Consider the following 27,493-nt stretch of genomic DNA (forward strand, 5'->3'; position numbering starts at 1 on the left):
CTGAGGACCCAGAGCTGGACCAGCACTGCATGGGTCTCACTGGAGCAGAGGGGCAGAATTCCCCCCATGACCTGCTGGCTCCCATCCCTCAGGTGTGTCACCTGCATCACTCAGCTTGGTGTCACCACAAACATGCTGAGGGTGCATTCGATCCCACATTGATGAAGATGTTAAACAGTGCTGGTCCCAGGTCAGACCCCTGCGGGACACCATGTGTCACCGGTGTCCATCCAGACATGGAGCCACTGACCACGACTCTCTGGGTGTGACCGTCCAGCCAGTTCCTCAGCCACTGTACAGCCCACCCATCAGATCCGTATCCCTCCAGTGCAGAGAGGGATGTTGTGGGGGAATGTGTCAAAGGCTTTACAGGAGTCCAGACGACATCCCTGACTCTTCCCTCGTCCACTGAGGTAGTTGCTCCATCACAGAAGGCCACAAGGTTGGTCAGGCAGGACTTGCCCTTGGTGAAGCCATGCTGCCTGTCCCAAATCACCTCCCTGTCCCCCATGGGCCTCAGCGCAGCTTTTAGCAGGATCTGTTTCATCACCTCCACAGCCTGCCCTGCAGCTGCAGTCTCTGCACTGAGGATTGTTTCGAAAACACACCCACCACAGTAAAATCCAATCGAGTTTATTGGCTAATTATATACAGGAGATTCTTTGATATTCACAGTAATATCAGACAAGTTACCTCCACAAAGAGCAAGAGTAAAAACCAAAATGACAAGTCCACTGTAAACAAAACTAGAAATCCTGCTGGATTTGGTGGGACTGGCTCCAGATGAACTGAAAAGGCACTCAAAGGAAAACAACAACAGCTGAACGCAGCCCGGATGCTTTGTGCACTTCTTCCAAGATGATAATCCCGAGGCACAGCGCGTGGAGAATAAACGTCAGAGTACAGACACAGGACGTCACATTCCAAGCATGCTACACGTGTGTTGACATAGGAATTTAATGTACTCAAGTCTCAAAACCCTTGCAGCCCTCGCCTCCCCCCAGGCACCACAATGCGGGTTTAGTGTTATGAGAAGTTTAAACCCGGCCAGCAGGAAGGCAGCACTGCCCCAGAAGCCGTCGGCAGGAGGGAGCGCAGGTTTTGCTGAGACTCTGGCAAAGCGAACAGCAACCTGGGCCAGGAACGTGGCAACCGGTGGCATCGGGTGGACCATGGGAGGCTGGTGGCTTCTCTGGATTGTCACCGCTGAAGCAAAAGAAGCTGAAAAGCCAAGACACGGCCAGGACACATCCCCTTGTCAGCTGTGCCTCGCTGTGTCACTCAGCTCAGAGGTCACAGCCCTCCATGCTGTGTCCTTAACTATCTTTCCCTCAGATCTCCCCAGCGCCCAGCCTGGGCTCCCAGTTCTAACCGGGCTGCTCCCCAGTGCTCAACCCGTCACCCTGACAGGCTTTGGAAGGTCACTGAGGTGCATGGGAGATACTTGGGGACCTCTGCTCCCCAGGTGACAAGTGCCAGGTCAGCGTCACGCTGGAGGAAGCTCCGTGCCCTCCTGTGTGAGCGCGGGCAGGAGAAGCCTTTGAAGGCAGAGCCGTTCTTCCTCAGGGAACCATCTCAAGGGCACAGATGCTACACACAGAACAAGGCAGAAAAACTAACATGAGAACCGGATTTATATCATAAAAGCCTGATTGTCAAGTCATCCATCTCTGAGCACTTCAATCCAAGAATTCAAGTCTGGTCACTTCAATACAAGAAAAGTGGCTACAAAGGAACAGCAAGATCAGCCCGAGCAGAGGTTCTATTTCAGAGGAAGACACAGCAAGAGGTCTGTAAAGTAACTAGTGTCACCACGCAAAGCCACTCGTGTCCATACCCTATAACCAGACATCCCAGAACGGCAACACCTCTGACTCGTTGAAGAGACCGATCAGAGCGGTGTCTGCAATGGGGGCTCTGAACTCTGTCAGCAATTGAGCCCCTGCAGTGGAAGCTTTCAAAACACAACCAACCATCTCCAGCGCTTAACTGCTTCAATTTTCTCTGAAAAACACCAACATTTCCTCACCGCTCTCACACAGGGGTCGGAAGGGTCTGTTATCTGCTCTCAGAGAGGCACCATTGCACAGAGGGCACAGATTTTACCTTCACAACAGATGCAGAGAGAGGGTATCAGTCTGTCCTTCTGCAGCCGGTCAGACATCCCTCCCTCCAGAGATCAGACTGGGGAAGAGCTCTTCCTCTCCCTCATCAGGAGCTGGCTGTTCTCCATGAAAAAACCTTCGCTTCTTTCACCCAGATGCAAATTTGCTACCGATAGAAACTCTTTAGATACCCAAGCCTGCTTTGTCTCCTTTTATTCTGTATTTGCCCTGCCCAAAGAAAACAAGATGTCCAGATAAATACCTGGCATCAGCCTAGGATGGGCAGCTTTATGTGGTGCAATTCCAGATCCAGGTAGCATCTTCGGAGAAAAAAAATGCTGCTGCATGTGCCCAGATACTTTAATCTCGAAAGGATTCCCTGTTCTCACGGCACATCCCACACGTCAGTCCCAGTCTGAGCTGCTTTTCAGAGCCCTTTGGAAAACCCCACCGTGTTCCCTTTCAGCCAGTCGCTGGCACAAACGGGGCATCCCAGGCAGAACGAAGACTGCAGCTTTGCACTGCGCTCTGCACAGCCTTCCCTACAACAAGAAGCAGAATTGCTAAACCCTAGAAAACTAAGCACGTTCTGGGCATCACACGCGCAGGACGCTGGTTGTCCCCATCTCACAGCCTGTTCTCCCTGTGAAACGTGCAGAGCTGACAGCACGGAATGGGAAGGTGTTTGTTCTACACCACTTGTCCACCTCTGGTACCAATCACCCTCGCACCTCTGAGTTAACAAGGTCACAGCAAGACTATCAGGACAAAGAGGAGGCACCTGGGTTAGGAATACTTTTTAATCAGCCCAAGCTACTCCAAATTCCACCTGAGACCAAAGGCTGCTGTAGTCTAATCTGCTCTTCCTTCTCTTCCCCAAGTCTCTCCTTTACAGGAACATGGTTGTTTTACTTCATCTCAACCATGGAACACCCTCTTCAGACATTTCGGCCTTCAGTGTCGCGAAGTCATTAGTTAGTACTTGCCTCATTTATAGAACTAGTTGTAGCAAATCAAATTCTAGCTCTAGATCCGTCCAGGTGCGATTCAACGTGACATAAATTCGGGTTCAATGGTTTATTTAAAGTCTTTTTGCCCTGTAAATACCCAATTGTCCTGCATCTGCTCTGTGTATTTCCATGATTGGGAAGTGAAAGCAGCCAAACCCAAATGTTATCACTTGAAGCTGAGAAAAGCTGCTGGATACACCAGAGGATTAACAACACTCACAGTACTCTGATGGGCTTGGGACAGATTCATGGGCTTGGGGACAGCTTCATCTGGACTCCCCGAAGCACATGGGTCACACACTAATTTCCTTGCCAGGACACACCTGAGCGTGTCTGATGTGCAGCACCAAGTCTTCCTCAGAGGCTGAGTCCTTCTGCAACAGAAGGCGTCATTGGCCCCAAAAGCCACAATGCCAGGAGATCCCTTCCCCGGCATTATGTACATATTGAAAAAATAATGGAAATTCAAATAGCCATTCGCACACGTAGGCTCTGTTGGCAACTTTGCTCTTTACCTACAGTTCATAAAACCCTCAGAGATGAGCATTTACAATTTAAAAATAAAATGTTTCGTTTCATAAAAGAATAATTTCTACATTTCTGTCAGCCAACTAATTTCAATCACGGCATAATCTAAGAATAAAGCAAATCCTAGCCAAGAACGGCCACGACGGGAGCCTGGGGAGCCAACACTGCTGCCAGCCCGCAGCAAGGGGAGCAGCGTCCCCAGCCACTCCCATCCCTGCAGCCCAGCGAGGAACTTGTGAACTCCAGCTGATTTTCTTTCTATTGTTTCTCTTTCCGCTAAGGAATGATCCAGTCCTGGTGACGGCTGCGCCTCGAGAGAGCAGCGGGGTGGAGAGGCTCCTGGGCAGCGCTGGTGTTAATGGCAGTGCTCCGTGATATCCACCACAACGGCCTTTTTCCAGCTGAAGAAGAAATAGCCCGTCCCTGCCCCTGCGGCCACCGCTATGCAGAGGTACCCGTTGTACGTCATGAAGATGAGCATGAGGAAGTAACTGACCACGACCTGGATGACGTGCAGCACGGTCTGCAGGAGGTGAGGGAAGCTCAGCATCTGCTGTCTGAGAACACAAAACCCACAGAACGGTCAGCAGGCGGGAAAATGCACATTTCCAAAGAGAAAACTCAGCTCTTGGGCTGCCAGGATGCCAAGGTGGGCGTGAAACAGCAGAGGATAACCCAGCAGGCTGGGCACAGGATTCTGCACGCGGCTGTCACTTGGAACTGGGCTTTTCCCCACTGAGCTGACCGATAACCAAGCAAGCGTGGTACTCGCTGGAGGACAAAGCTTTCAGCTGAGCAGCAGACTCTACAAGTGTGTTTTACCCCACATTCAAACACAGAATGGCTGCTTTTCTGAGTAGAGGCTTTGACTACCTGTCAACAGAAGGATCCTAAATATTTTCTATCAGGTTTGCTGGCTGTAACACCCAAATTCTGTTCCTGAGAACTCCCCATATGTGTTTGTTTCTGCTCTAGCGAAGAAACAAAAAGTTTATCTGACTCCTTGCTGCTTTCTTCCTTTTGTCCCCCATCCTACGCAGCGGCCAAGTGACTCAAGCACAGTGTCCTCCAGCATCAAGCAGTGTCCCCATCTGGAGCCAATGCACTTTGCAGAGAGTAGTATTGCCTGCATAAAGTCTTTTCTGTCTCTGTTTTTGCCTTTGTCACCTGCTGAAGAAATTTGTCTTAGAATGAAGCAAAATTCTTACCCAACGGTTTTGTGCGTCTCCATCAAGATCGTGCCATTGGGACCCGGCACTGGCATGGAGTTGTAGCGGATGCTGACTTGGGATTTCCGGAGCAGACACTCTCGGGCGATTTTAAGGCCTTCATAAAACATGGCCAGGAAGAAGACGGCCACAAAAGCACCAGCCATTTCTGACAAAAGAGGAAACATCATTGTATCTGTGCGGCAAAAGACGTTTGCTTCAAAACACGTCAGAAGAGACACAGTGTAATTCAACAACCGCCTCACACCGCGCAGGCTGTGGCCGGGCTGTGCGCGCACATGTACAGATGGTAAATGTGATTTTCACCCACACTAATTGGAATTTCACCCATGAACTGAAACCATCCATCACTTTTGTTAATACGACCAGTCAAATTCTCGAATTATACAAACATCTCCCTTTTTCTTTCACCCCACAGATGCCATTTGAAAGAGACTCAACGCAGCATGCCTGCATATGTCTGGCATAAATAGCAAGGTTATTCCTGAAATATTCATCAATTTCAAATGTTTTATTTGGACTGGACAAGACAGTTTTACTAACCTCCAGGAGAATTGATTTTAAGTCCAGAAAACAGCAATGGCACATTCTCATAGCTGAAGTGGAAGGTCATAGCCTGCCCAAAACACAAAGAACACCAAGATGAGCCCAAATAGCTCATCACGAGAGGGAGCTCACAGCAAGAGTTAGCAAAGGCTTTTGTACTGCGACATTTGGATCATTTCAGCTGGTCACTAGATAGACTCGAAGAAACTCTTCAGTAAATCTAGTGTAACACACACACGAGACATGGCTAAAGCTGCTCTGGGTTCCTGTTTGGCTGGGCAGCTCTTTCCTATGGGAAACAGAAGCCTAAATTCAGGTACAAGAAGGACTATTCCATATAAGCAGGACCACAGCTTCCCCTGGGTGAAAATAAGCGCTCCTGAACCTACACAGGAAACGCAGTGGGAAGAGATGTCAGTGATCCCCGGCCCGTTGGGGTTCACATCATCTTCCCCCCCAGCTGAACAAGGCGCAGCTCAGCGTGTCTTGAGCACAGCTGCGTACGCGGTTTCACACGGAAAGTGCTCACCGAGCTAGAGGAACTTCTCTTTGAACTCTGCACTTTGCTTAATTACAGTTATTTGCTAAAGATCAGGATTATGATTAATTTCAGCATCCCTAAGAATCAGCAGACGTTCATTAGCCCCAGAGCAGAAATTACTATAAAATATCTTTTAGACAGTGCTTCCATTTCTTTATTAAATTTAACATTCTTACATTCCAAACAAAAACCACACAAACCAAAGAGCGTTATAGCCTAGTTCCATAAACCACAGCTGAAACAGAGCCTGTTACTTGGTGCAAGCGAGGAATGGGAATATGCACATATTAAAATGTACCTATTTACTTCCTTCCCTGACAGTGCAATGCTAATTCCAAATCCTGTGCAATTTATAACCAGTTCCAGGGTAAGGCAGCGTCCTTTAAGCTGTCCATTGACGGTAAGAGCACTTGTCACTTGTAAAGAAACAGCATTTATATGGAAATTAACGGATCAGAGAATGCCAACACTGAGCTGTTAGATTGTATGAAGAGCTTCACAAGGACATCGGTGACAATGCTGGACTGCAGGTTCCACCAGCACTACTGAGCTACGTTCACAAAGGGGAAGGGCTGTTCTAGTCCCCTCTTGCTCTGACACTGTTCGCAACATAAGTAGAAGCAGCGATTCTCAATTCCTTCCTTGGGGCATAGTGCTGGCAGGAAACTTTAACTGAAGCCTTGCAAAATCTGCTCCTTTTCAACTGAAATGCACACTCTCTCCTCTCCTTTCAAAATTCAACCATGAAGAGCCATGTTTTAATAACCTGAAACTCACTCAAAAGTATTGAGAAAAGGGAGAAAAAGCTGAAAAGAAATTCCCTAGAATTGGCTACACACAAACACAGATCCTACGGTCATCTCCATGGCAACTCTGGCCAGGATCTCTGCAAAGCGCCGGTGATGCCAACATGCACAAGTCTGAACTTGTTTAAATCTGAGTTAGCTGGAGCAGCAGGAAACCGGACCAACACGGCCCTAACACTGTGGCAAAGAGCCCTGGTAGCACCGTGGTCCCCAAATCAAGCATGTACTTAAAGTTCAGGAGGGAAAGGGCTCAGAGGTTGGTCCCTGCAGGTCAGCACAATCCATCCCACTACTGTGCAACCCTCTCAGTGTTCATTAAGGGTCTTTCTAACACTAACAGCCTGGAGAACTCTGGCCATCTCCATTTCTTGCAGTAAAATGCTTACTTTTCATTTCTGCCTTTAGCTGGCTGGAGAGCAGATACCAGCCTGGCTGCCAGGAAGGTTTCTGCAAGGAAATACCATTTTGCAAAGGATCTCCAGCTCTGAAATACATTTAGTGTCACGCATCACCTCATGCCACTCATTTCAGAAGAGCCAGGGTCTGTGTTTTAACTGGATTGATTCCTGCCTTCCAAAGCTAAGTTTAATTTCCAGTCCTCAAGACCATGTTCTTCAAGATGACAAGTACTCTGAACCACAGACAAGGCGAATCTCTCTCGTTAATGATGACTTTTCCACTTACCATCATCATCATGTCGTGACCAGATCCCGGGGCTGCCGTTGAGTGGTGATGTTCGGGAGGATGCGTGGTTGGCGACATGGAGCCGTTCCCGTGGTGAGACATCTTTGCAACAGAGATATTCAAAAAGGCACGTAGAAGAGACCCTGAAAAAATAAATGAAAAACAAAATAAACAGCAGCACTATTTTAAACAGGAGATAGTTCCCCTGCTGCTACTGCAAGAGAAAATACTCTAAGCCACTGAGAACTGCTTCTGGATAAACTCCTGCAGCGCCCTCACAGTCCCGCGCTCCGACACCAGAGAACGCGCAGCAAAGCGAGCGGGACAGTTTAAAGGAGCTGTGTCCCTGAGCTTTACATCATCGTATTGCCGCACCATCCTAAACATTCTCGCCAGAAAGGCAGCCTAATCCGATTGCCACAGCACATGGGGACAAGTGCTCAGCATAAAGGAACATTTCTTATCTCTAAGAGGAAATAAACCAAGTCTCTTCTCAATCACCGTCATGACAAAAGTATCTCAAGCCCCATTTTAAATTGCATATACTAAAGGATTCAGATTACAGTATTTCTCCTAATTGACAGTTATGCATTTTATTGGGAACATGTTTAATGAAGAAATTATGTTAGGTGGTACAAAACGTATCACCAGGCAAAGGTCTGCAATAGCCCCAGGCAATCCCATTTCATTTCCATGAGCTTTACATTGTCACATCTTCCCCTCTAATCACATTACACACAATGAGAAACACTCAAAAGGTTGCCGGTCGAAATGCCTAATCTGGTTACTGCAAATCAGGTATGTCTGGATACGCTCATTAAAAATAAAAATATACCCCATGTGGCCATGGCTTCTGTGCTCTGCAGCCAGCAGAACTCGGGATGGAACCGGGGACAACTTCTGGTGTGAAATGAAAGGTTATCCGGTAGAAACAGCAACAGGAGAAAGAACAACTTGGGAACACCAGACAGTTCTGAAGCAAGAGCATCTGTCAGCATGATGGAGCCAGGCAAAGGCAACCCTGGGACAGACCAAGTCCCTTGCGACAAGAAAGGCCTTGAGGTGCTGGAGCGAGCTGAGAGAAGGGAACGGAGCTGGTGAGGGGCTGGAGCACAAGTGTGATGGGAGCGGCTGAGGGACCTGGGGGGTTCAGCTGGAGAACAGGAGCTGAGGGGAGACCTTCTGATCTCTGAACTGCCTGAAAGGAGCTTGGAGCCAGGGGGGGTCGGGCTCTGCTCCCCAGGAACAAGCACCAGGAGCAGAGGAAACGGCCTCAAGTTGCACCAGGGGAGGTTGAGGTTGGGTCTGGGGAACAATTTCTTCCCCAAAGGGCTGTGGGGCATTGGAACAGGCTGCCCAGGGCAGTGCTGGAGTCACCATCCCTGGAGGGCTGGACAGACGGAGATGAGGTTCTCAGGACATGGGGCAGTGCCGGAGTGGGTTATGGTTGGAGTCGATGATCCGAAAGGTCTTTTCCAACCAAAATGATTCTATTATTCTATGAAAGATAAGTAAGTACCAACACTGCTGTACTAGACCCTGCCTGGAATACTGTGTAACCTCTCAGTCTAGTCTGGCACTCAAAACCAAATGAAATAAAAAACAAAGTACAGACACTTATCCAATTAAATTATTTTTTTAAAAAGAGAAGAGACGTACGTCCTTCCAGATAAATCATCAGGAGTGTTTACAACTTGGACAAAAGTTTTTTAAGCTAAAAGACAATTTGGTGTTTGAAGAGATAGGCAGGAGTATATTTAGATTGGAGAGGGGAACTGAAACTCTAGAAGAGCTTTCCAACCTGAAATAGTACAAACAAAACCCCAAATGGCAGCCAGGTGATGCTGGAGCTGGTTCGGTTTGTGACAGTGGCCTTCTGTCACAGCTGTGCAGGAATCGCCGGTGGCCCCGGACACGCAGCCTTTGTCAGTGACAGTATCAGTGACAGGGGTGATCTCAAAAGGCTTCGGAGGTCAATTTAAAAAGAGCAGTGAGAGAAGTTAAAGATTTGGGATGATAAGGAGGAAAGCAAGTCAGTGGTGCTGGGCAGGAACTCAGGAGAAGGAATTAACGCTCCTTGCAAACACCGGAGTTAATCAATGCAAGTACGCACCTGTGTGCACCCAAGTCAGCTGCACACAGCAAAGGTATTTTCTGCATCTCCGTGCAGGTGAAGTTCGTAGCCACTTTTTGCATTAAACAACTTCACAGTAACCCCCCTGGAAAATTAACTTGTAACGGCACCGGCTAAAAGCAGTTCATACTCCCTGTCCATATTTCTCCTACTGTTATTTAGCTCACCCTGTCCCCAAACTGTGCTTAAAAATTAAGACCAGAAAAACAGCTCAGAAAAATGTTGAGGGTGAAGAAGAGACTAATGCAAGGAGCAGCTCCCCTGACACGGAAAAGCATTGCCAGAGGGCACCTGCAGAACCAACAGCAGGACTTTCATGTGCTTTTAAGATTATACTGTTTCAGAGATTAAAAGTTCAAGCCCTAGAACTGAAGTCTTAAAATAAAAACACTCGGGAAAAGAATCCTCTGCCAAGACACACAAACTTCAAATCATCCTTTGCAGCGGGGAAGGAAGAACAGCCGGAGAGCTTTGCACCCCGGGATCAAAGAGATGTGCTGCAAGAGGAAAGACGTGAGGGGAGAACCGCTCCTCTCCCCCACCAAAACCAAAACCTCGTCTCCTCCCTCTTCTTCTTTCAGCTGACTGACCCATTGCCTTTGCTTTGGATGCAACATTCTCCCGAGCGACTACTGCCCAGTGCCATGATTCATTCATTTTAGGATCTCATGCTCCTGTCAAAGTGCAGGTTCCGATACGCTCCACAGAAGCCCTGGCTGTTCACCGGCTCAAAAACTCCCTTGTGTCCATCTTCTCGGTAATTCACCATCACTGGTCTGCAGAAAGGGACAAACAACCCATGTGTTCTCTAGATATTTACAGTGTATGAGCAAACAAGGTCAAGTATTCACTAATGGTTGGGTTTGGTAGAGGTTCGGTACAGGTTATGAAGAGCACATTTGGTGCTCCCACGTGTAGGACCCTGTCACACCAGCGCTCCAACGCCAAATCCGACCCCTGCTGCCGCTACCCAGCGCCGAAAGACGTTTCTGAGATCCTGAAAAGGATGGGAAATTAAGTAGCACAAGACAAAATAACCAATAGCGAGCAATTTCAGCTTTTTGTGTTGCTAAAGGTAACAACACATGGAGGAACTTCTGTTTAAAAATAAATCACTTCCAGTGGAACAGCCCAGAACAATCAGTTACAACTTTGGAGGCCTCTACCTGTGCCTTCGGGTAAAAAACAGAATCTGGGGCAGCAGCAGGTTAGTGGCTGCGGAACCTTAATATTTCAAGCAGCAAATCTTTGGTTTGCTTTTGCAGACTCTTTTTTTTTGCAGAGACAAGCTGACTGGCCCGCAGCTGTGCATACTGCAAAAAGAAGGGCACTGTTCTCAACAAGTCAGACTCTATACCTGGCGGAAAAAATCCACACACACAAGCTTCTATTATCGCAAATTCTTTAAAGAATTTAGGTTTAGCCTTGTACAAACCCTGCACTTCAGCAGCAGGTATTTTTGTCTGAATGGGTGACCTGACCTCTCGACTGCTGCCCGCTCCACAGGTTTGCACAGGAGGCACTGGAGTGGATTCCTGAGCACAACCCCGGGATTTTTTGTACTCTGTGACAGACTACGGTGTAAGAAAACAAACAGGGTGGGGAGGAGAGACGAATGAGGAAACTCTCCCCAGGGCTTTTCTTTTTCTTTCTTCCTTTCTTTCTTTTCTTTCTCTCTTTCTTTCCTTCTTTCTTTCTCTCTTCCTTTCCTTCTCTCTTCATTTCCTTCCTTCTGTCCTCCTTTCTTCCTTCCTTTCTTCCTTTTTTCTTCTTTCCTTCCTTCCTTTTTTCTTCTTTCCTTCCTTCCTTTTTTCTTCTTTCCTTCCTTCCTTTCCTCCTTTCTTCCTTTTTTCTTCCTTCCTTCCTTTCTTCCTTTTTTCTTTCCTTCCTTCCTTTCCTCCTTTTTTCTTCCTTCCTTCTTTTTCTTTCCTTCCTTCCTTTCCTCCTTTCTTCCTTTTTTCTTCCTTCCTTCCTTTCTTCCTTTTTTCTTCTTTCCTTCCTTCCTTTCCTCCTTTCTTCCTTTTTTCTTCCTTCCTTTCTTCCTTTTTTCTTCTTTCCTTCCTTTCTTCCTTTTTTCTTCCTCCCTCCCTCCCTCCCCCTCTGTTTGCTGTCACCCCAGTCCCCACTGGCTGTCTCCACAGCCCCCACTCCACGACCCCTCCAATTCCTAAGGAAGCCAGCAGGACTCAGCGCCGCGCACAGGATGCTCTCCCTTCAAGCCGTCATGCTGGAGCGGGGCCGGGCCAGCACGCCGCAGGCTCTGCTCAGAGGTTCTGTCCCTGCAGTGCCACCTTGGCAGGTCAGCAAACCAACTGGCGTCAAGGAGACGCAGCCAGGAGCGGGATCTGACAACAACAAACTGTTAGCTCAGGTTCACTGTTAGCACTTACACCCTCCACCAATGTTCAACCAGTGCTGCCTCATCTCACGCACACAAGGCAGCCAGGGCACGGAGAAGTGGAGGAAGAACAGGTATCTCATGCCAGCGAACGACAGAAACAAGGGAAAGCTGCTTTCTCAAGCAGGTCTCAGCCACGCTTGCCAAAACCTCCAGCAGTTTCCCAACCTACTGCTTCTCCCGTTAATCCAGAATCCTGCCACTCCACAGCAAATCACGTTTTTTGCTGTGGCAAACAGCCTGCCAGACACCCAGGGGAGAAATGCAGAAACACGACGGGCTATGGGAAGGATCTGCCAAGCTCCCAGAAAGTACTTTACAAATCAGCTCGGTCTGAAACACCGTGTGCAAACACAGCTTCATAGTCACACTCAAAAGGAATGAAGCCTCTTCCCAAATCCAAAATCTAACAGGATCAACAACGGAACCCTAAATCAATGCCCATTAGAGCAGAAAACTCTTCCTTTCAAAACGGTGCCTCACCTTTCCCATGCCAGTTCTGAAAAAACAAGAAATGAAATTAATTTCACTGGCTCTGCCCAAAAGGACCAGAGCTTTACAAAACACCTCTTCAGTCTCCTTTACATTAGTTCCACGGGGATGGATCCTGCTCCACATTTCTGTCTCGCACAGCTGGAGCGATCCTTACCCAGGGTCCCTCCACCAGCACTCTGGGCAGCAAGAACAGGTCCCTCTCTTGTCCTGAAGAAGTGAAAAAGATCTGGTAAGATTTACTAAGAATTCAAGTGAAAGCTCCAGAGAGAAATCCAAGGGAAAAAGATTTAAAAGAGCAAGTTGGAAAGGCTTGCACATCAGCTATGTCTGAGTCTTGCGTGACACAAAGGAATGCTACATATAAAATACGTAATTAATGCAACAGGCAACCAAAAGGGATCAGTGCTCTACTTACAGCAGTCCAGCTGGCAGACTGTGAGCTCCGCTGGCTCTGAGCTTGTGGTCTCAAGCCCAAGCCTTTTCTTTTTTAAAAAAGTGCAGTGGGAGGGGGAGCTGGGCGCCTGCAGACACTGCAGCTCTGTTCCTGCCTGGAGCTGCGGCCGCTCACCGGGCTGAGCTACTCATCATGAGACCTAAGCACTGCTGCTGGTTTCTTCAGTTTCCTGGCAAACTGGACAACTTTAACCACTTCCTTTCCAAACGCATGGACTTGGGGCGGCTCCTCCGGGATGCCAGGCTCAGCTCCAGAGCTGCCCAAAGACACAGCCCAGGGACGGCTCATCTACCTGCTCATCTCTAGGAGTAACCAGCAACAGCAGCCAGAGCCCTCCCAGGGTCAAGCTATATAGACACATTTTAAAGATACGGGGAACAAATAGATCATTCTTCAGTAATGCAATATAACGTGTTTTACAGATACACTGTTGTTCTCCAATGTCAAAATCCCCCTCGGAGCTCCCTCGAGCAGCCTCAGCAGCCCCAGGGCTGAACTCAGACACTGCGCTGTGCCCAGCACACCTCTGTTTTTCCCTTGCGCAACTCCGAAGAAAGAGCTCTTAGTGCTATATTAAGAATTTAAGGGATGTTTGCAAGGTCCCAGAACTGTCTGGCTTGGCCTGGTACTGCGTCACCACCTCAGAGTCCCAACCAAAAGCCTTTACCAGAAGTTTAAGGCTTCCTAAAAGCTCAACACACTAAAAGGAGCTCAGATAAAGAGCCAGAAGGAGAAGGGGCAGCTCAGGAGAGGAGCTCTGGTGCACTTTGAGGGTTGTCAGGCTGCATTAGTTTGTATTTCCTGGGTTTTGTCCGTGACCAGAGAAGCTTGCAAATCGACTCAAAGCAGATCAGCGGAGTCAAGCAGAAAAACACACAGTGTGACAGTGGGTACAACCTCCTCTCCGCCTGTGAGCAGAAGGGACACGGCTGAGCTATTTACACAGGTGGGTTGTAGAGGCTCTTGAAGGAAGAAGACAGGTACTCTGGGGGATGTGCAGCTTGAGATGCCAGAGAGTAGAGAATGATGGGCAAGAAAAGAGCTGAGCAGGGCTGCTCTGTGTCCGGCTTCAAAAGGGGACGATGTCCGGGCAGACAGACACGCGGAGAGGGAATCAGCCAGCAGGGATGTCAGACAGAGGCACAGCCAGGCTGGCAGCATGTGGAGACCAGATCTTCACCAAGTGGAGTCATTATTCTGTCTTCTCACACTTATCTGAGCTGCAAAGCTCTGTCCTTCAGGGCTCCTGGCTGCCGCTGTCTGCTTATTTCATTCTTACTAAATCTTTGTGTTTCTTTCCCATGTTCCAGACTTGTACCAACACACATTTGTCCCTCTCATTATAGGGCTGCTCTGTCCCCAGGAGCCAGGCTGCACCCCCCACGTGACTATCGCACAGCACTCACGAACACAGAACAAAAATAATAATAACAAAGAAAATGGGTCCAATTTCAGGCTGTGGATTGCTGGCTCCACAGGCTTCCTGGAGCTGCGCATCATGATCTGGCAGCTCGGTGCAGTTATATACATCAATCAACTTTTAATTAAAATGAAGATTAAAAGAAGTTGAGGAAGTATTGAAGGCTGGTTCAACCCTGAAGGTCCTGTCCTTTGCTCTGAACCAAAGCAACGCTCAGCTACACACCGAAGGCAAAGCTGGTCACCTTCCCTGAGCTCAGTCCCTGTTACCAGAGGGGCCGGAGCTCTTCCTCTCAGCACGGCCACAATCGTGTCCCTTTGATGGAGTTTATTTTCATAGCAAACTTGTCTGGTCACCCACTGTTAGAGACCCTGCTTGATCTGCTTCCCTAGAAGCGGACGGTCGTTCCTAATCTTCCAGCTTCTGCAGACTCCGCAGGAAATCTCTAAATCTTTGAACAACAACAACACAATAACGAAGGACAGGCTGTTCTCTACAGGACAATGCACTGAACTTCATGAAGCGGAGCATCACGCCAGCCCGTGTCGTTACTAACAGGCAAAATGAAGCAAAAGGCAGCAGAAAACAATCCTGCAGAGCAGAAAACCTCAGACTGAGAGACTGAGAACATCGGAGGACGGGCTGAGAAATGCTGACAAGAGATTTGTACGGATGGAGAAAATAACAGTGAGGTAGGCAGGCTGAGCAACAAGCGGAGTCCTCTCCAGCCAAGCTTTTTGCTCAGCGACAATGAAACTACAGGAGTAAGTGAAGGACGCTCCTGAGAAACCTGGCAAAACTGAGGAGTCCTTGCCAACGTCTTCCTGGCTGGAACCTCATTTCTGTGGGAGGCGTCTGACATGTACAGCCCAGGTTCAAGCACCTGGAACGCACACAAAGCTTCACATTGAGATCCAGGAGTGACTCGCTACCGTCTCACCAAGGGTCCCCCCTCCATCCACCTGGCAGTTAGACTAGACGATTGTTGTAGGGCCCTTCCAATGTAAGTATTCTATTCTAATTCTATTCTGTTCTATTCTTATGCTAATAGTTTCTCTGCTTGTGCTGCCACATCTCAATCCTTGCCTCAGTAGAGCAGGTAAGATCACTTCCACAATGACCACATCGACCTTTATCAAGAGGTGACAGAAACAACACGTCGCTCCTTGGTTTGCCTCTTTTTCTCACCAATTCTAGGTCAGCGATGCAGCAGGGACAACATCAGCACAGGAACCAGTAGAAACTCCCCTCACCTACAAGAGAATCCTGGACACGCTCCCAGGCTGACTAGTGAACATCGAGTTTTCCCTTGAAAGAAGAACAGCAATTTTAGAGACTGATTCATTGGGCCAAATCTTGAGGTCCTCACCTCCACACGCTCTCCAGGCTGCCCCGCTCTTGGCAGGACATGAGACAATATCACCATCTCTTCAGCAACGCAGCAACTAGCTGCTTCTTAGCTTTCCCTGTACAGTGCTACACGTGAAAAGGTTTTTGGAGGTGTGCAGTAGGCTTTCGGGCTCAGAATGCAGCAGCGGGTACATCTGACTAGATCATTTCATGCCGTTGCAAATCCAACACAGGCCTTCCCCTGACAAAGCGGCGGGAAGGGCACAATAGCAGGAATGACACGGGAACTGGAGCTGGCAGCTCCTGCGAACACCCCAGGCACAGACTTGCACAACAAGCCCAGGGCTCCCGTTCCGCAGCACTGCTGAGCACACGCCTGTCACACAGGGTGGCCCCAGGGACTTAGTTTTGAGTGACGGACAGATGCTGAAAGCTGTCATGAAGCCAACGACGGTTGGTGAACTATGTGTGCAGGGCTCTTATCCACATGAAGAATGGCCAGGCAGGACAGAGCAAACAAGTTTTGGAGAAACCCACATCAGAAATGATGTGAACTGAAGCACCAGCAATAACCTGCTACCATCCTGATAAAACATGAATGCTTTCAACCTGATCAATCCCAAATTAACCTGAAGTCCCCAGTGGGACACTTTCAAAGGATCTGAGCATATCCTACCCCCGTCTGTCTTTGACAACCCCAGTTGGAGAGACGATTATAAGCTGAGCAAATCAAAAGTGCAGTTGAGGGAACAAAGCGCAGCTCGCCTGGCCCAGAGCCGCCCACCCGCTGACCAGAAGCACAAGGCCAGGAACAGACATGTTAACAGCAAATTGGTTTGTTTTTTTACTGCTAACAAACGCCAATACACAGAGTCAGTATGCACAAAGGTGAGATGCTACACCAGCGGACAGTGAACTCGAACTGTGACAAGGGTGATACCAATCAAAAGGCACTGGGATCTCTTCAATAGTTCAAAGTTTGCCTGTTCACCCCTGAGCATCACAAAACTTCCCCCTTTTTCACATCACCTCCACCAGAACAGCACGAACCCCCAGCCAGCTCCTCTCACCAGGCACAGACAACACGGACCTGCAAGTGCCAAGGCCAGAGCAGATCAGCTCTACAGACCTGACATCTGCACTCAGAATCACAGAATCCCAGAGTGTCAGGGGTTGAAGGGCCCTGGAAAGCTCATCCAGTGCAATCCCCCCATGGAGCAGGAACACCCAGATGAGGTTACACAGGAAGGTGTCCAGGCGGGTTGGAATGTCTGCACAGAAGGAGACTCCACAACCTCCCTGGGCAGCCTGGGCCAGTGTTCTGTTACCCTCACTGAGAAGAAGTTTCTTCTCAAATTTAAATGGAACCTCTTGTGTTCCAATTTGAACCCATTACCCCTTGTCCTACTGCTGGTTATCACTGAGAAGAGCCTGGCTCCATCCTCCTGACACTCACCCTTTACATATTTGTAAACATTAATAAGGTTGAAGCAGCAACTTGACATGCTCAAGCCCATCACGAGCACAATTTCTTCCACTCTGTACACACACAGTATTTTCCCCCCTCCTTGTTTTCATTTCTCTATTTCTTCTGCCACAAGACTTTCAGACCTTATATCTGCTCTGCACTGTTTATTGTGCTCCTTTCTGTCTGGATGGATGATACGATACAGTCATCCCCCTTTCCTCACACCCAACAGCACAGACTTTTCTGGAGAGCAGCAGAACTGAAGCACCTCAGAACATCCAAGATCTGGAGAGCAAACACTAGTCCCACGGCTCCCAAAGCGGAGAAGCTGCCACACCGAAGCTGACTCAGGCACACATCTGGAGGGAAAGGCACGGCCTTGGAGCTGCCACAACTGACAGAGGATGCTACATTACCATGTCTTTATAAAACATCCAGGGTGAAACGGCTCCTACAAAACCACGTCAGACACCAGTATTCCTTATAGCCACCATCAGCATGAATTCAGAGCTAGTACTAACAAGTTTTCATCAAAGGCAATTCCTGAGAGGCATCTAGAGAAGAACCTCTCAGCACTCCCCGTGCACATCAAAGACTTCTGAAGCAATTCTCCCAGGACCGCAGTCTGACATGTCACTTTATCGCAGCTTCATCTTCCCCAAATCATCAAGGGTACGAAACATTAACACATAATACATACTGAACTCACAGAATACCCTCCCAGCATTCAGGGAGGAGGAACCTGAGGGCCTTCCCTTCCCCCAGGGACGGGGCTGTGTTTAAACAGAGATAAAGCAGAACAGCTTAAATCCCAGTGGCCCAGCAGGCTGGGTGGGATGCAAGAACATGCTGCCTGCTTACCGTCTGCTTACCGCGCACAACGCTCACCCAGAAATCACCCCAGGACCCCCTCGCTAAAAACCGCTGAGCGCTCGCTTGTCGGCCGCAGAAGCTGCCTGACCCTCCTTAGCGGTGGAGAGAAACGGGACAGCAGTGGGGAAGAGGAGACGGAAAAGAAGTGCCATGTGATTAGTATTTTCCAAGATTACATAACTTCTTGAATAAATAGATACTTCCTTATCCTCCGTGGCAGTTTGTGCGGAGACATTACACAACCGAGCACAGGAACGGCGACCAGGGAGACGTGATCCATATGGATGTGATGCATACAGCCAGAAAGCTGCCTCCCCATACACTGAGGAACGAGAGGGACAGAGTCCTGAGCCTTGCGATACTCTTCAAAATCTTTTTTCATCTAAAAAGAAATTAGCATTTGGAGCAGTATCTCACAATATATATATCCAGCAAGATTAGACACCTTCTGCTTCCTTCAAAAACCCATACCTAGTGAAGCATTTGTGTTCCTATTTTACATGCCCTAATGAAGAAGAGCTTCTAGCATGTATTGTTCTACCTACAGACTTTTTTTAAAATGAAGGGAAAACTGAACTTTTGTGTACAAGATTCTTCACTGTGCTCACTAATTCCTGCAGGTTCACACCACCTGCACCGCTGGTATGTATGAAAAGGAGCCAGCCCGTCTCACACAAAAAAGCTGTCTCTGTCCAGAGGGTAAGGAGATTGATGTTTGTGACACCCACAGAAGTATTCAACCTATAAGGAACGCCAGACATGTCGGGATGCAAGCCAAGGTACTACTTGCAAGTTAAGATCTGATAAACCACTGCTACATGGTTTGCTGAAGTGGGAAGGACACACACCAGGCTAAAAACTACAAACAGCTCTGACCAGATTTATTTCAAATGGTGCCTTCCAGCTTTAAACCCTGTAAGATTGTAAAATAACCTCAGGAGACACGAAAAGAAACCAGAGTCAGCAAGTGCATTCCCAAGCAAGCAAGGAGGGGTTTAATAAAAAATGCAATGTGGCTCAATGTGCCGTAAAAGTGCTTTACCTGGGCTTTAATACAGGTGCGAGATTACAGCTGCTATCTGGCAACCTCATAAATACCTCTGTCTCATGCAGATAAAACCAATGCTGAGGGTAGTAAAATGGATGGCATCGGTTTATTAGAGATCTCATAAAAAGGAGCCTGAAATGCATCAACACAGATGATTCAGAAGACTCACAGAAGATTCCAAGATCTGACCCGACTTGCCCTTGTCCCAGGAGTCACCACAGGATGACCTGCGGTTCAGATTTTCAGCCACAGAACCACGGAGGTTTAGGAGATCTCCTGAGATCACCTGGTCCAGCTTCCCCGCTCCTGCAGGCTCAGCTGGAGCAGGTGCTCAGTCAGCTCCCATTACCCCTGAGCGTGATGATAACGCACACACCTCACAGGCTCATCAGTTCCTGCAGGGATGGTGAGGAGCTGCTGCGTGCTCTGGAGGCCGTAACGTGTGGACCTAGACGCAGGTCCTGCAGTCACACTAAAAAGCTCGTGTTCTTCAACGTTTCACCCCGTGAATCCTTTGGCAGAGAAATCTTCCCTGCAGTGAACTGGGGCAATGCCTGAGGCACCGCAGTGTGCTGGTAACAAAGGTGGTTTTAAGCTAATGGATCAGCTGATAACACCCCAGCCATGAACACAAACCTGCACATGCAGAAACCAAGATCATTTTCCCCCTCACACATCATAACCAGACTTAGCCCATTTGTACAAATTCTGGAAGAAAACCACCTTCCAGAACTCCTCATTAATTAAGGTTTAGGAATCCATTCCACACACATGACACGAGACATATCAGTTCAAGCAATTTGTGTAAGTATTGCCATCTCCAGTATCGCCACACACCCATCACAGGGAACCATCTTCATTGTGCACCAGCTCCCACCACCCATGAAAACTTCTTTGAATAACAACCCCGGGAGCACGTTTCACTCCTTTCTTTTCATATTGAAGTAGTTGTTTGTCTACAGTTACTCCTTAGACGTGTGTCCACGTGCAGACACAGCATTTTAAGGAGGCCACGCAACCATTCACCTTCCCCGGAGCTGTCCCGGCCCAGGCTGCGCCGGGCATTGCCGCAATCGCCGCGCGTTGATGTCAGCTCCTATGGAACACGCTGGCACTGCCAGCTCTGGCGTGTCAGGGTCACCTGTTAAACGTAGGCTTTCCAGTAAACACCCAACAGTTGGCAAGACTGACTTTTAGAAAAATACTTACATTTTCCCTGCTTGCAGAAGGGAAATGAATGCGTGTTCGTTTAATTTTGCATCACCAGCTACGGCCCTCAAAACAAAAGCTTGTTCCACTGCAGCCAAGAATCAAATTCTTTTGTACTTCAATTGTTCAAAACACCTGTTGTTTTGAGAAGCCTGAAGCTGTTTCTGAGCAAAATACAAGGTAGAACATAGGTCACCATGAGCAAAATCCATTCCACAGTGTTTTTAATTAAGCCCAGGAAGTCAATCTCTGTTTTGGCTGATGGATAAGATCATAATATACATCAGCAGAGGCACCTTCCATGATCTTGGATAACAGCAATGGTATGGAAGATGGGGGTAAGGTTTCCAGGTAGTAATGCAAATACTTGTAAGAATTCAGAGAAGAAACTCATTGCCCTAAGGCAGAGAACAGAGCACCTCTACATTTTCACTAGTGGAAATGCAAAAATACAATCCTACCTTCGCTCTCTGTCAGCTCGGCGAGGTATAAGACCTCCCGCGATATCCAGAAGAAGGAAAGGACAATCAAATCAAGCCAGGCTCTGAGAAAGAATCTGCCTTTGGAAGAGCCTCAGCCTCATGACGCTCTTCTGACAGGACTACGTCTGGGGCATGGAAAGCTACCACAAAAAGCAATCAGCATGTTTTTAATTGTAGTTATGAATGACGATAAACCGTTCTGAGAAAAAGCTCTGAACACAGCCTTTTTCAAAACCCTCGCACCGCCACGGAGCTGTTAATCCAGAGCAGAAATGATTCAGAGCTAAAAAAAGCTGAGTACTCACTATTCCAGAGACAGGTTTTCCATCTCCAGGAGAGCAGCCTTGTCCCAACAGCCAACACGTCGGAGACGGATCAAAGTTTCTAAACTTTCAGATAATGCTGACAAGCAGAACGCGCATCATTATCTATATCAAAGGCTAATCATTAACCGCTGCTGGGATTTAGCTATGATCACTTTTACTCCACTTTAAGCCTATTTATTGCCTGACTTGCAGCCTATTTCAAACCAGACCCATTACTTGCAATTCAGCCAGTGGAAAATATTTGAATTCAGTTTCTCTGAGCTGCACAAAACAGAGGGAAGGGCTGAAGCAGCAGGGATTTCTGCTAGTCTGCTCCCTCACAAAACACTGTCAGTCCCTGTTGTTACAGCCAAAAATTTCATCTGACGCAAGATAAATATTTACTGCTCAGACTAAGTAGCCCACCGAAGGGATAAGCCAGTCATGTTTGGACCAGACCAAGGATTGGAATGGTCGCATAAAGCTCCACATAATAGCAAAAGTGACTCCCGAGTCTCCCTCACAAGATTTCAAACATTAATTTCTGTCAGAGAAATTAGCGTTCTGCTTGCTTTTGGATATTGTAACAAAGCAAGTCGAGTTTCCTTTAGTATCTACCCCATAATGAAGAAATGTGACATTTTCACAGCTATAGGCCAGTTTTTAGAAGCTGGCAGAATGGTAAAAAATAATGAGGCAGATATATTATAAATTGTGCAGAGATTCTTCCACAATGTGTACAAGACAAACCCCATTGGGGTAGCTGGCTCTCTGACCTCTCTGATGGGAAAGCTGCATCAGAAATTGCTATAGAAGAAAAAACCGTGAGAAAGGAGAAAAAGTGCAGGAAGTATAGAGGTACTGTGCTCTGCAAGCCCAGTGTCATCGTAAGGGCAGTGGTTCCAAGCAGGAACAAAAGCTAGAGCTGCACAAAAAGGGACCAACTACACATGAGCCTACTATCGTGAGGTACTGGAGGGTTTTACTTAAGGAATTCAGCACATGAAGGAAAGTCATGCTACTGCCAAAAGGTTTTTTAAACTACTATGTCCTACCAAAGAAGCAAAATAGCTGGAATAAAGCATATTAGGCTTTATTATCCATGTAGCAGGACATCTTATAGCCAAGGATGCTACTCTGTTTATGCTCTATGTGAAAGAGCAACACAAAAATAGCTTAACAAGTTCAACTAAACCTGTAGCAGGAACATGAGGGCAGCTGTAAAACTCCCAACTATCTTCCTTTTAGATTGTTTAGTCTTCAATTTGACTGTACCAGTAACATTTTCCTCCAGCATCCTTCAGTCTCACCTGACACCACTTTAAACATTAAGGTTCCATATGTCCTTGTGAGATAACATCTTATCCCAAGTCAATGAAGAGCACCAAAGCCAATAGTAACTTGATTTGTGTAGAACTCTCCTGGCAGAGAACCATGAAATCACGACTCAGTCTCTTGCCAAATCCATTAGACCAGGAGCTTAGATAAACAAGGGGACCATAAAAAAATACAACTGAGAAAACCAGACCAGCACTCTGAACCCACAGTATTCCAGGGCTGGGTGTGTTCCTCAGGAGCTTGTGCTTCTACTTCCCTTATCACTTTGATGTACAAGGGTTGACGTGCGATATCGGAAAGGTACAGGTACCTCACTGCCCTCCCACTGATCAACAGTGGCTGCTGCGGTCGCTTCCTGAGGGCTGGGGGAGAATGAACTGGATCACCTGCCTGCTGGGAGCGTCGGCTTTGAGCCTGCTCCACGTCTGTTAGTGTTTTTCTTTCCCAAGTAAAGGATGCAAGCTTGAAAACGCAGTCAAGCTGTGACAACACGGTGTCGAGTCTCTTTAGTACAACGCCTTTCGGAGCAGGAAAAGTGAACTTAGGTGCTAACTGATTAATCGGATCCCTGGCTCGCAGTGCGTTCCGTCCAGACACAATGCGGAGGAACCCAGCCAGGAGCCGCGGGGAGCTGGCAAGCTGCACCACAGCCAGGCACACGGTGGGCCTGGGATGGCACGGAGCTGCTCCGGGATCCACGCGGAGCTGCTCTGGGATCCACACAGAGCATATTCATCATTTGAAAGAAACCAAACCAGGAGCAGGTCAGGTCCCGAGGACTCACATCTCAGGAAGCCACACACCTTCCAAACAGCGGCTTTGCAGGCTCACACAGGAACAGGCTGCAGCTCCTACACTCAGTGTGCGCTGCATCTTGGAGGTGGCCTGAAAGTGCTTTTTAATCTGACAAATCCAATTCCAATCAAATTTCCTCTAACATGAAAAAAGCACCTGAAAGTCTATTTACTATACACCCTCCTTCCACCAGGAAGAGATGCATTAAGTTTTTAAAAAAGAAAATAAAGGCCAACTGTCAAGCATTCTCCTAGCTAGGTTAGCCAAAAGACCAGCTAAAGATATCACAAAGCTCATAGTGCAAGCTCACGTACCTTCATCAGAGGAACAAGATTTGAATCCTTGATAAGTAATGAGCACGTGTGGGAAAAGAAGGTGAAGTGACGGGGCTCTCACGAAGTCTCAGGAGAGAACTCAGTGTGCTTGCTGTTACTTTCATGGTAAAATAGCTGTATTCTTTCCCTAGTTCTGTCCCAGTTTCTCAGGTTTGATATCAGGATGTGCGATGCATCCAGTGAGAAGACGCCCAATCACTTACAACATTTTGGCCTGTGATCTAGAGCTACCATGGTCTGCTATATTAATTTAGGTAAACATTCAAGTGAACAGATTAAATGCATGTACAGCTTTTAAAACAGATTATAAATGACATTCGCATCTGCGGTACAACAATGCCTGTGGGATTTTCTAATATTATATACGTGCAGAGCGAAGGAGCAAAAAAGTAAATTGTAAACTATTTTCCACACAAGCAATTGCTCTAATCGGCGATTGCAGGTGCTCGCAGGCTACTGGAAATCAACAGGACCATAGGAAATAAGGACTGGTGAGACAGAGAGAAGAAATGAGGCGTTGGGAAGGTGATATCAAAGACTGTGGAAACAGTGAAGGATAAAAAGGGGGTATTTTGGTATAGCCCTGTTCTTCTAGATTGGCTTCTAAACCAGAACACTATTTCCAGGACCAACAAATGAAGGGTTTTAGAAAGTTAATTTGTAGTGCAGCAAAATAGGAATTTAATTTATTGACAATAACTAGTCCCATTATTCTCCTCATTAGCAGATTTCAGCTAAAAAAAAAAACATCATTGGTCTCGAGTCCCCGGGACTTGATTGGGAACATTTCCAGAAAGTTAGATTGAAACAAAAGGCAATGGAATAGATTAACTAAGATTGGATTTCCCAGAGAAAAGCAACATAAACTAGACTGAGCCTTTTTCATCCTTCTCCAAGAAAAAACACTGCTGAGACTCCCAGTGATTTCCTGGCAGAGCTCTGGAGAGGTTGATGCTGGCAGTTTGCTTCACTCAATTCTGATGCAGATTACTGCGAACTTCAGGGCGACCTTCGGTCACGTGTGGAGAAGACAGAGCCATGAAATTTTCTTCCTGGGTACGGGGGTCTTATAGCAAACACAGAAAGCAAAATGGAAAAGGAGAAAATATCACGTTTTAGTCCAAAGAACAAAAAGTCTTTGCTCTGGCTGGAAAACAAGCCAGCTGAAAGGAAGCTCTTAGGACCCCGACTCAAAACTCACAGTGTGAATATGGCAGATCTCCTCATCTATTTGTACCAAAAGACTGCTAAAGATTAGTATTCTCAACACCTTCCCTTCTCGAACATTAAGGTTTTGTTCAGGGACAGTCTCACTAATCCAAAACGTGAGGTTACAATGCAAAGTGTTAGAGAAGAATCCTCCCAGACCTCTCTCCCAAAAAGGAAAAAAACAATTAAAAGCTAAAACAAAGAAAACACAAACCTTGCCCTTGTAGCACTGCAAGTCAGAGTGTGAGGCAGGGACTACACCTTTAAACCAAAAATGCAAAAATGCAAACGTGACCTGGAAAGCTTATTTAATTCCTCCTCTCTACTGGCAGAAATTATTCTAATGCTCAGCCTAGTTAAAAGGCTGCTCTAGATTAGAAATCTGATATGAAATTAAAATAACTCTATATAGCTTCCAACAGGCAGCAAACACTCAGCAGAAAGCAGCCATACAAAAATCCTCCGTTCTCAATACAAAGTTTTGTGGGAGGCTGCAACTCCTGCTAGTTTTAGTCTTTTCAAACTTTTTGTTTGTTTGTGAGGGAGGGAAGGAGAAGAACAAACCTGCTCACTGCAGAAACTTTTGTGTTTGTAGCAAAAAGAGTCACGTTAATTTTGTACCATGCAGCACGGCAGCCAGAGCTTCACCAACATATCCACACTGTTAGGAAGCCAACATGCATTTAAATGGCAATATTTACACATTCTTTCCAGTGCCCCCTTTTTAATAAAGGGTGGGAAAAAAAGTAATGCATAATCCAAAGCTTGATGAAAGTCTCAGGAAATATTACATCATAAATTATATTAATTGGGACCATTAGACTGAATGCCAGCTTACGCTGTAAGATCACATATTGTTACTTGTGAAGAATACTGCAAAAGCTTTATCTACCTCAGGCTCAAGCAGAGGCAAGTCAAGATCAAATAGATTAAAAGTAAATTAAATAAATACCTGTGAAGAGAGCTGAATCCACCTTTGCACAAAACGCCACACTATTAAGCACTCCGAAGCTTAGAATTTGAGCACAAACAGTAAAAATTGGTCTGCAACTGCGAAGTCCTGTGGAGCCGCAAGCTCAGTGCAAACTCAAATGCAGAAGAGAGCTTAAATAAAAACAAAGCTTAAATAAAAACATGCAAAGTGGCTGAGAGGTGATGCTTTCCATAGCACTGCAGTACGTACTTGTACCGGCACTTCACTGACGCTGAGACTTGTCAGCGGGAAGCACGATGGGTGCTCAGCTCAGAGGTTCTTCACGGGACGGGAATCCTGGATTGTATCAGGACTGCTCAGTTTTTGTTTCCAATTTAAACTTTGTAGTAAAAATAAGGAAAAGGTTGTACGAACATAGCATTACCTCTACCTAAAAAAAACCCTAAATTTGAACGCAACACTGGGACGTAACCACATAGGTCTTCACTGCTTAAAAATATATCTTGACTGCCAACCGGACAGAAGTACAGGAGGAAAAGCAACAACTTATTTCTTCATCTAAGGGACACAGGAACCACACCTCCTGTTTCGCATTCACGTCCACACACTGTACTGAGCCAGGGACAATCTGCTCCCATTAGGAATTTACATCAAATTCTTGTACAACTATTGTGTGTGTGCACTGTTATGTGTGTTTTTTAAACAGAAACAAGGCTTTTGACCCTTTGCAGGTGTCATTCTAAAAAAATAACACATTGCACAACAGAAAAGCTACTTAATGCTCCACCTTTTCCCTTTAGAAGTGAAATCACCGGTACCCCAATCATGCTGTATTGCAATCAAACCCCCATATTCTCGCAAACACAGACCTCGGAATTTTGTTCTCAAACTCCAACGTGCTAAAAAAATTTCCAATCAGTGCCAGAAAACATCCAAAGCCAGGAAATCATTCAGCCCTTATTACCATTTTGCGCTCCCTTGCATTCAGTTTTGCTGCATTTCAACACCAGCCGGTTCTAACGTCCTGAATTCAAAGACAAGGTATCACAAAGCACCCGGAGATACCAGCTGCTCCACAGGAAATAAAAGAGGTGTATTTCTCAAGCTACAAGGCAAAGGTGGAAAACTGCTTTAACGAGGGCCAGCTCAGACGTTTTTAAAGCTAAGAAACTCTTCTGAGTGCTAAAAGAAAATGCATGACACAGTGACAGTCCGCCCTGGGTAACTCAGAGCTACGAGAACCTGCAATCGGGAGCACAATGTGCAGCCGTGTGTCCGAACCTTCCCGGCCCGGTGCCGCGGGGTCGCCACGAAGCCGCACAAGCAGAGGAACGAAATCCAACCTGCCCCTGGAGCCAGACGGGGCTGCTCCGGCCCTGAGGCGGCACCCGAGCGCACGGGTAGGGCAGGGACACGGCGACCCGGCTGTCACCTTGGGAACAGCCGCTCCCCTCGCAGAGCCAGGCCGGCAGCCCCGCCGGGAGCGGAGCCCCGGGGTCTCGCTTCCCACGCCCTTCAGCGTCTCAGCGGGCTCCGCAGCCCGGCCGGCCGCCCCCAGGCCACGGACAGGCCCCCGCTCCCTCAGGCATCCCCGCGGTGCCCCGGCCGCCCCCGCCCGGCCCGAGTCCCGCGTCCCGCCCAGAGCAGCGGGGGCCGCGGGTCCCTCAGGCGGCGGGAAGCGGGGGGGGGGACGGGGGGGCGCGCGGCCACCCGGACCCGGCACGTCACTCACCGCGCGACCGCCACGAGAGCGCCGCTTCGCCTGCCAGCCCCGCGCCGCCAGCCCCGCCCCCTCCG

At 47.6% G+C, this 27,493-nt stretch overlaps 1 protein-coding gene across 4 annotated transcripts; it reads right to left on the bottom strand.

Annotated features, from left to right (window-relative positions):
* Window positions 1-612: 612 nt before the first annotated feature.
* Window positions 613-27,483, bottom strand: SLC31A1 (solute carrier family 31 member 1). Of its 4 annotated transcripts, none has more exons than XM_082067556.1 (5): window positions 27,429-27,483; window positions 7,450-7,592; window positions 5,416-5,488; window positions 4,852-5,020; window positions 613-4,200 (listed from the first exon to the last, which is right to left on the bottom strand). In XM_082067556.1, exons 2-5 carry the CDS (start codon window positions 7,549-7,551, stop codon window positions 3,999-4,001), a joined length of 546 nt encoding a protein of 181 aa, XP_081923682.1. In that variant the 5' UTR covers window positions 7,552-7,592; window positions 27,429-27,483; the 3' UTR covers window positions 613-3,998. The 4 variants fall into 4 exon arrangements, with proteins under 4 accessions (XP_081923682.1, XP_081923684.1, XP_081923683.1 ...); XM_082067558.1 differs by lacking the exon at window positions 27,429-27,483 and adding an exon at window positions 27,040-27,381; XM_082067557.1 differs by lacking the exon at window positions 27,429-27,483 and adding an exon at window positions 26,661-27,018.
* Between the last annotated feature and the right edge of the window lie 10 nt (window positions 27,484-27,493).

The sequence above is a fragment of the Streptopelia decaocto genome (genome assembly GCF_964273445.1).
Source record: "Streptopelia decaocto genome assembly, chromosome: 17".
Lineage (NCBI taxonomy): Eukaryota > Metazoa > Chordata > Aves > Columbiformes > Columbidae > Streptopelia > Streptopelia decaocto.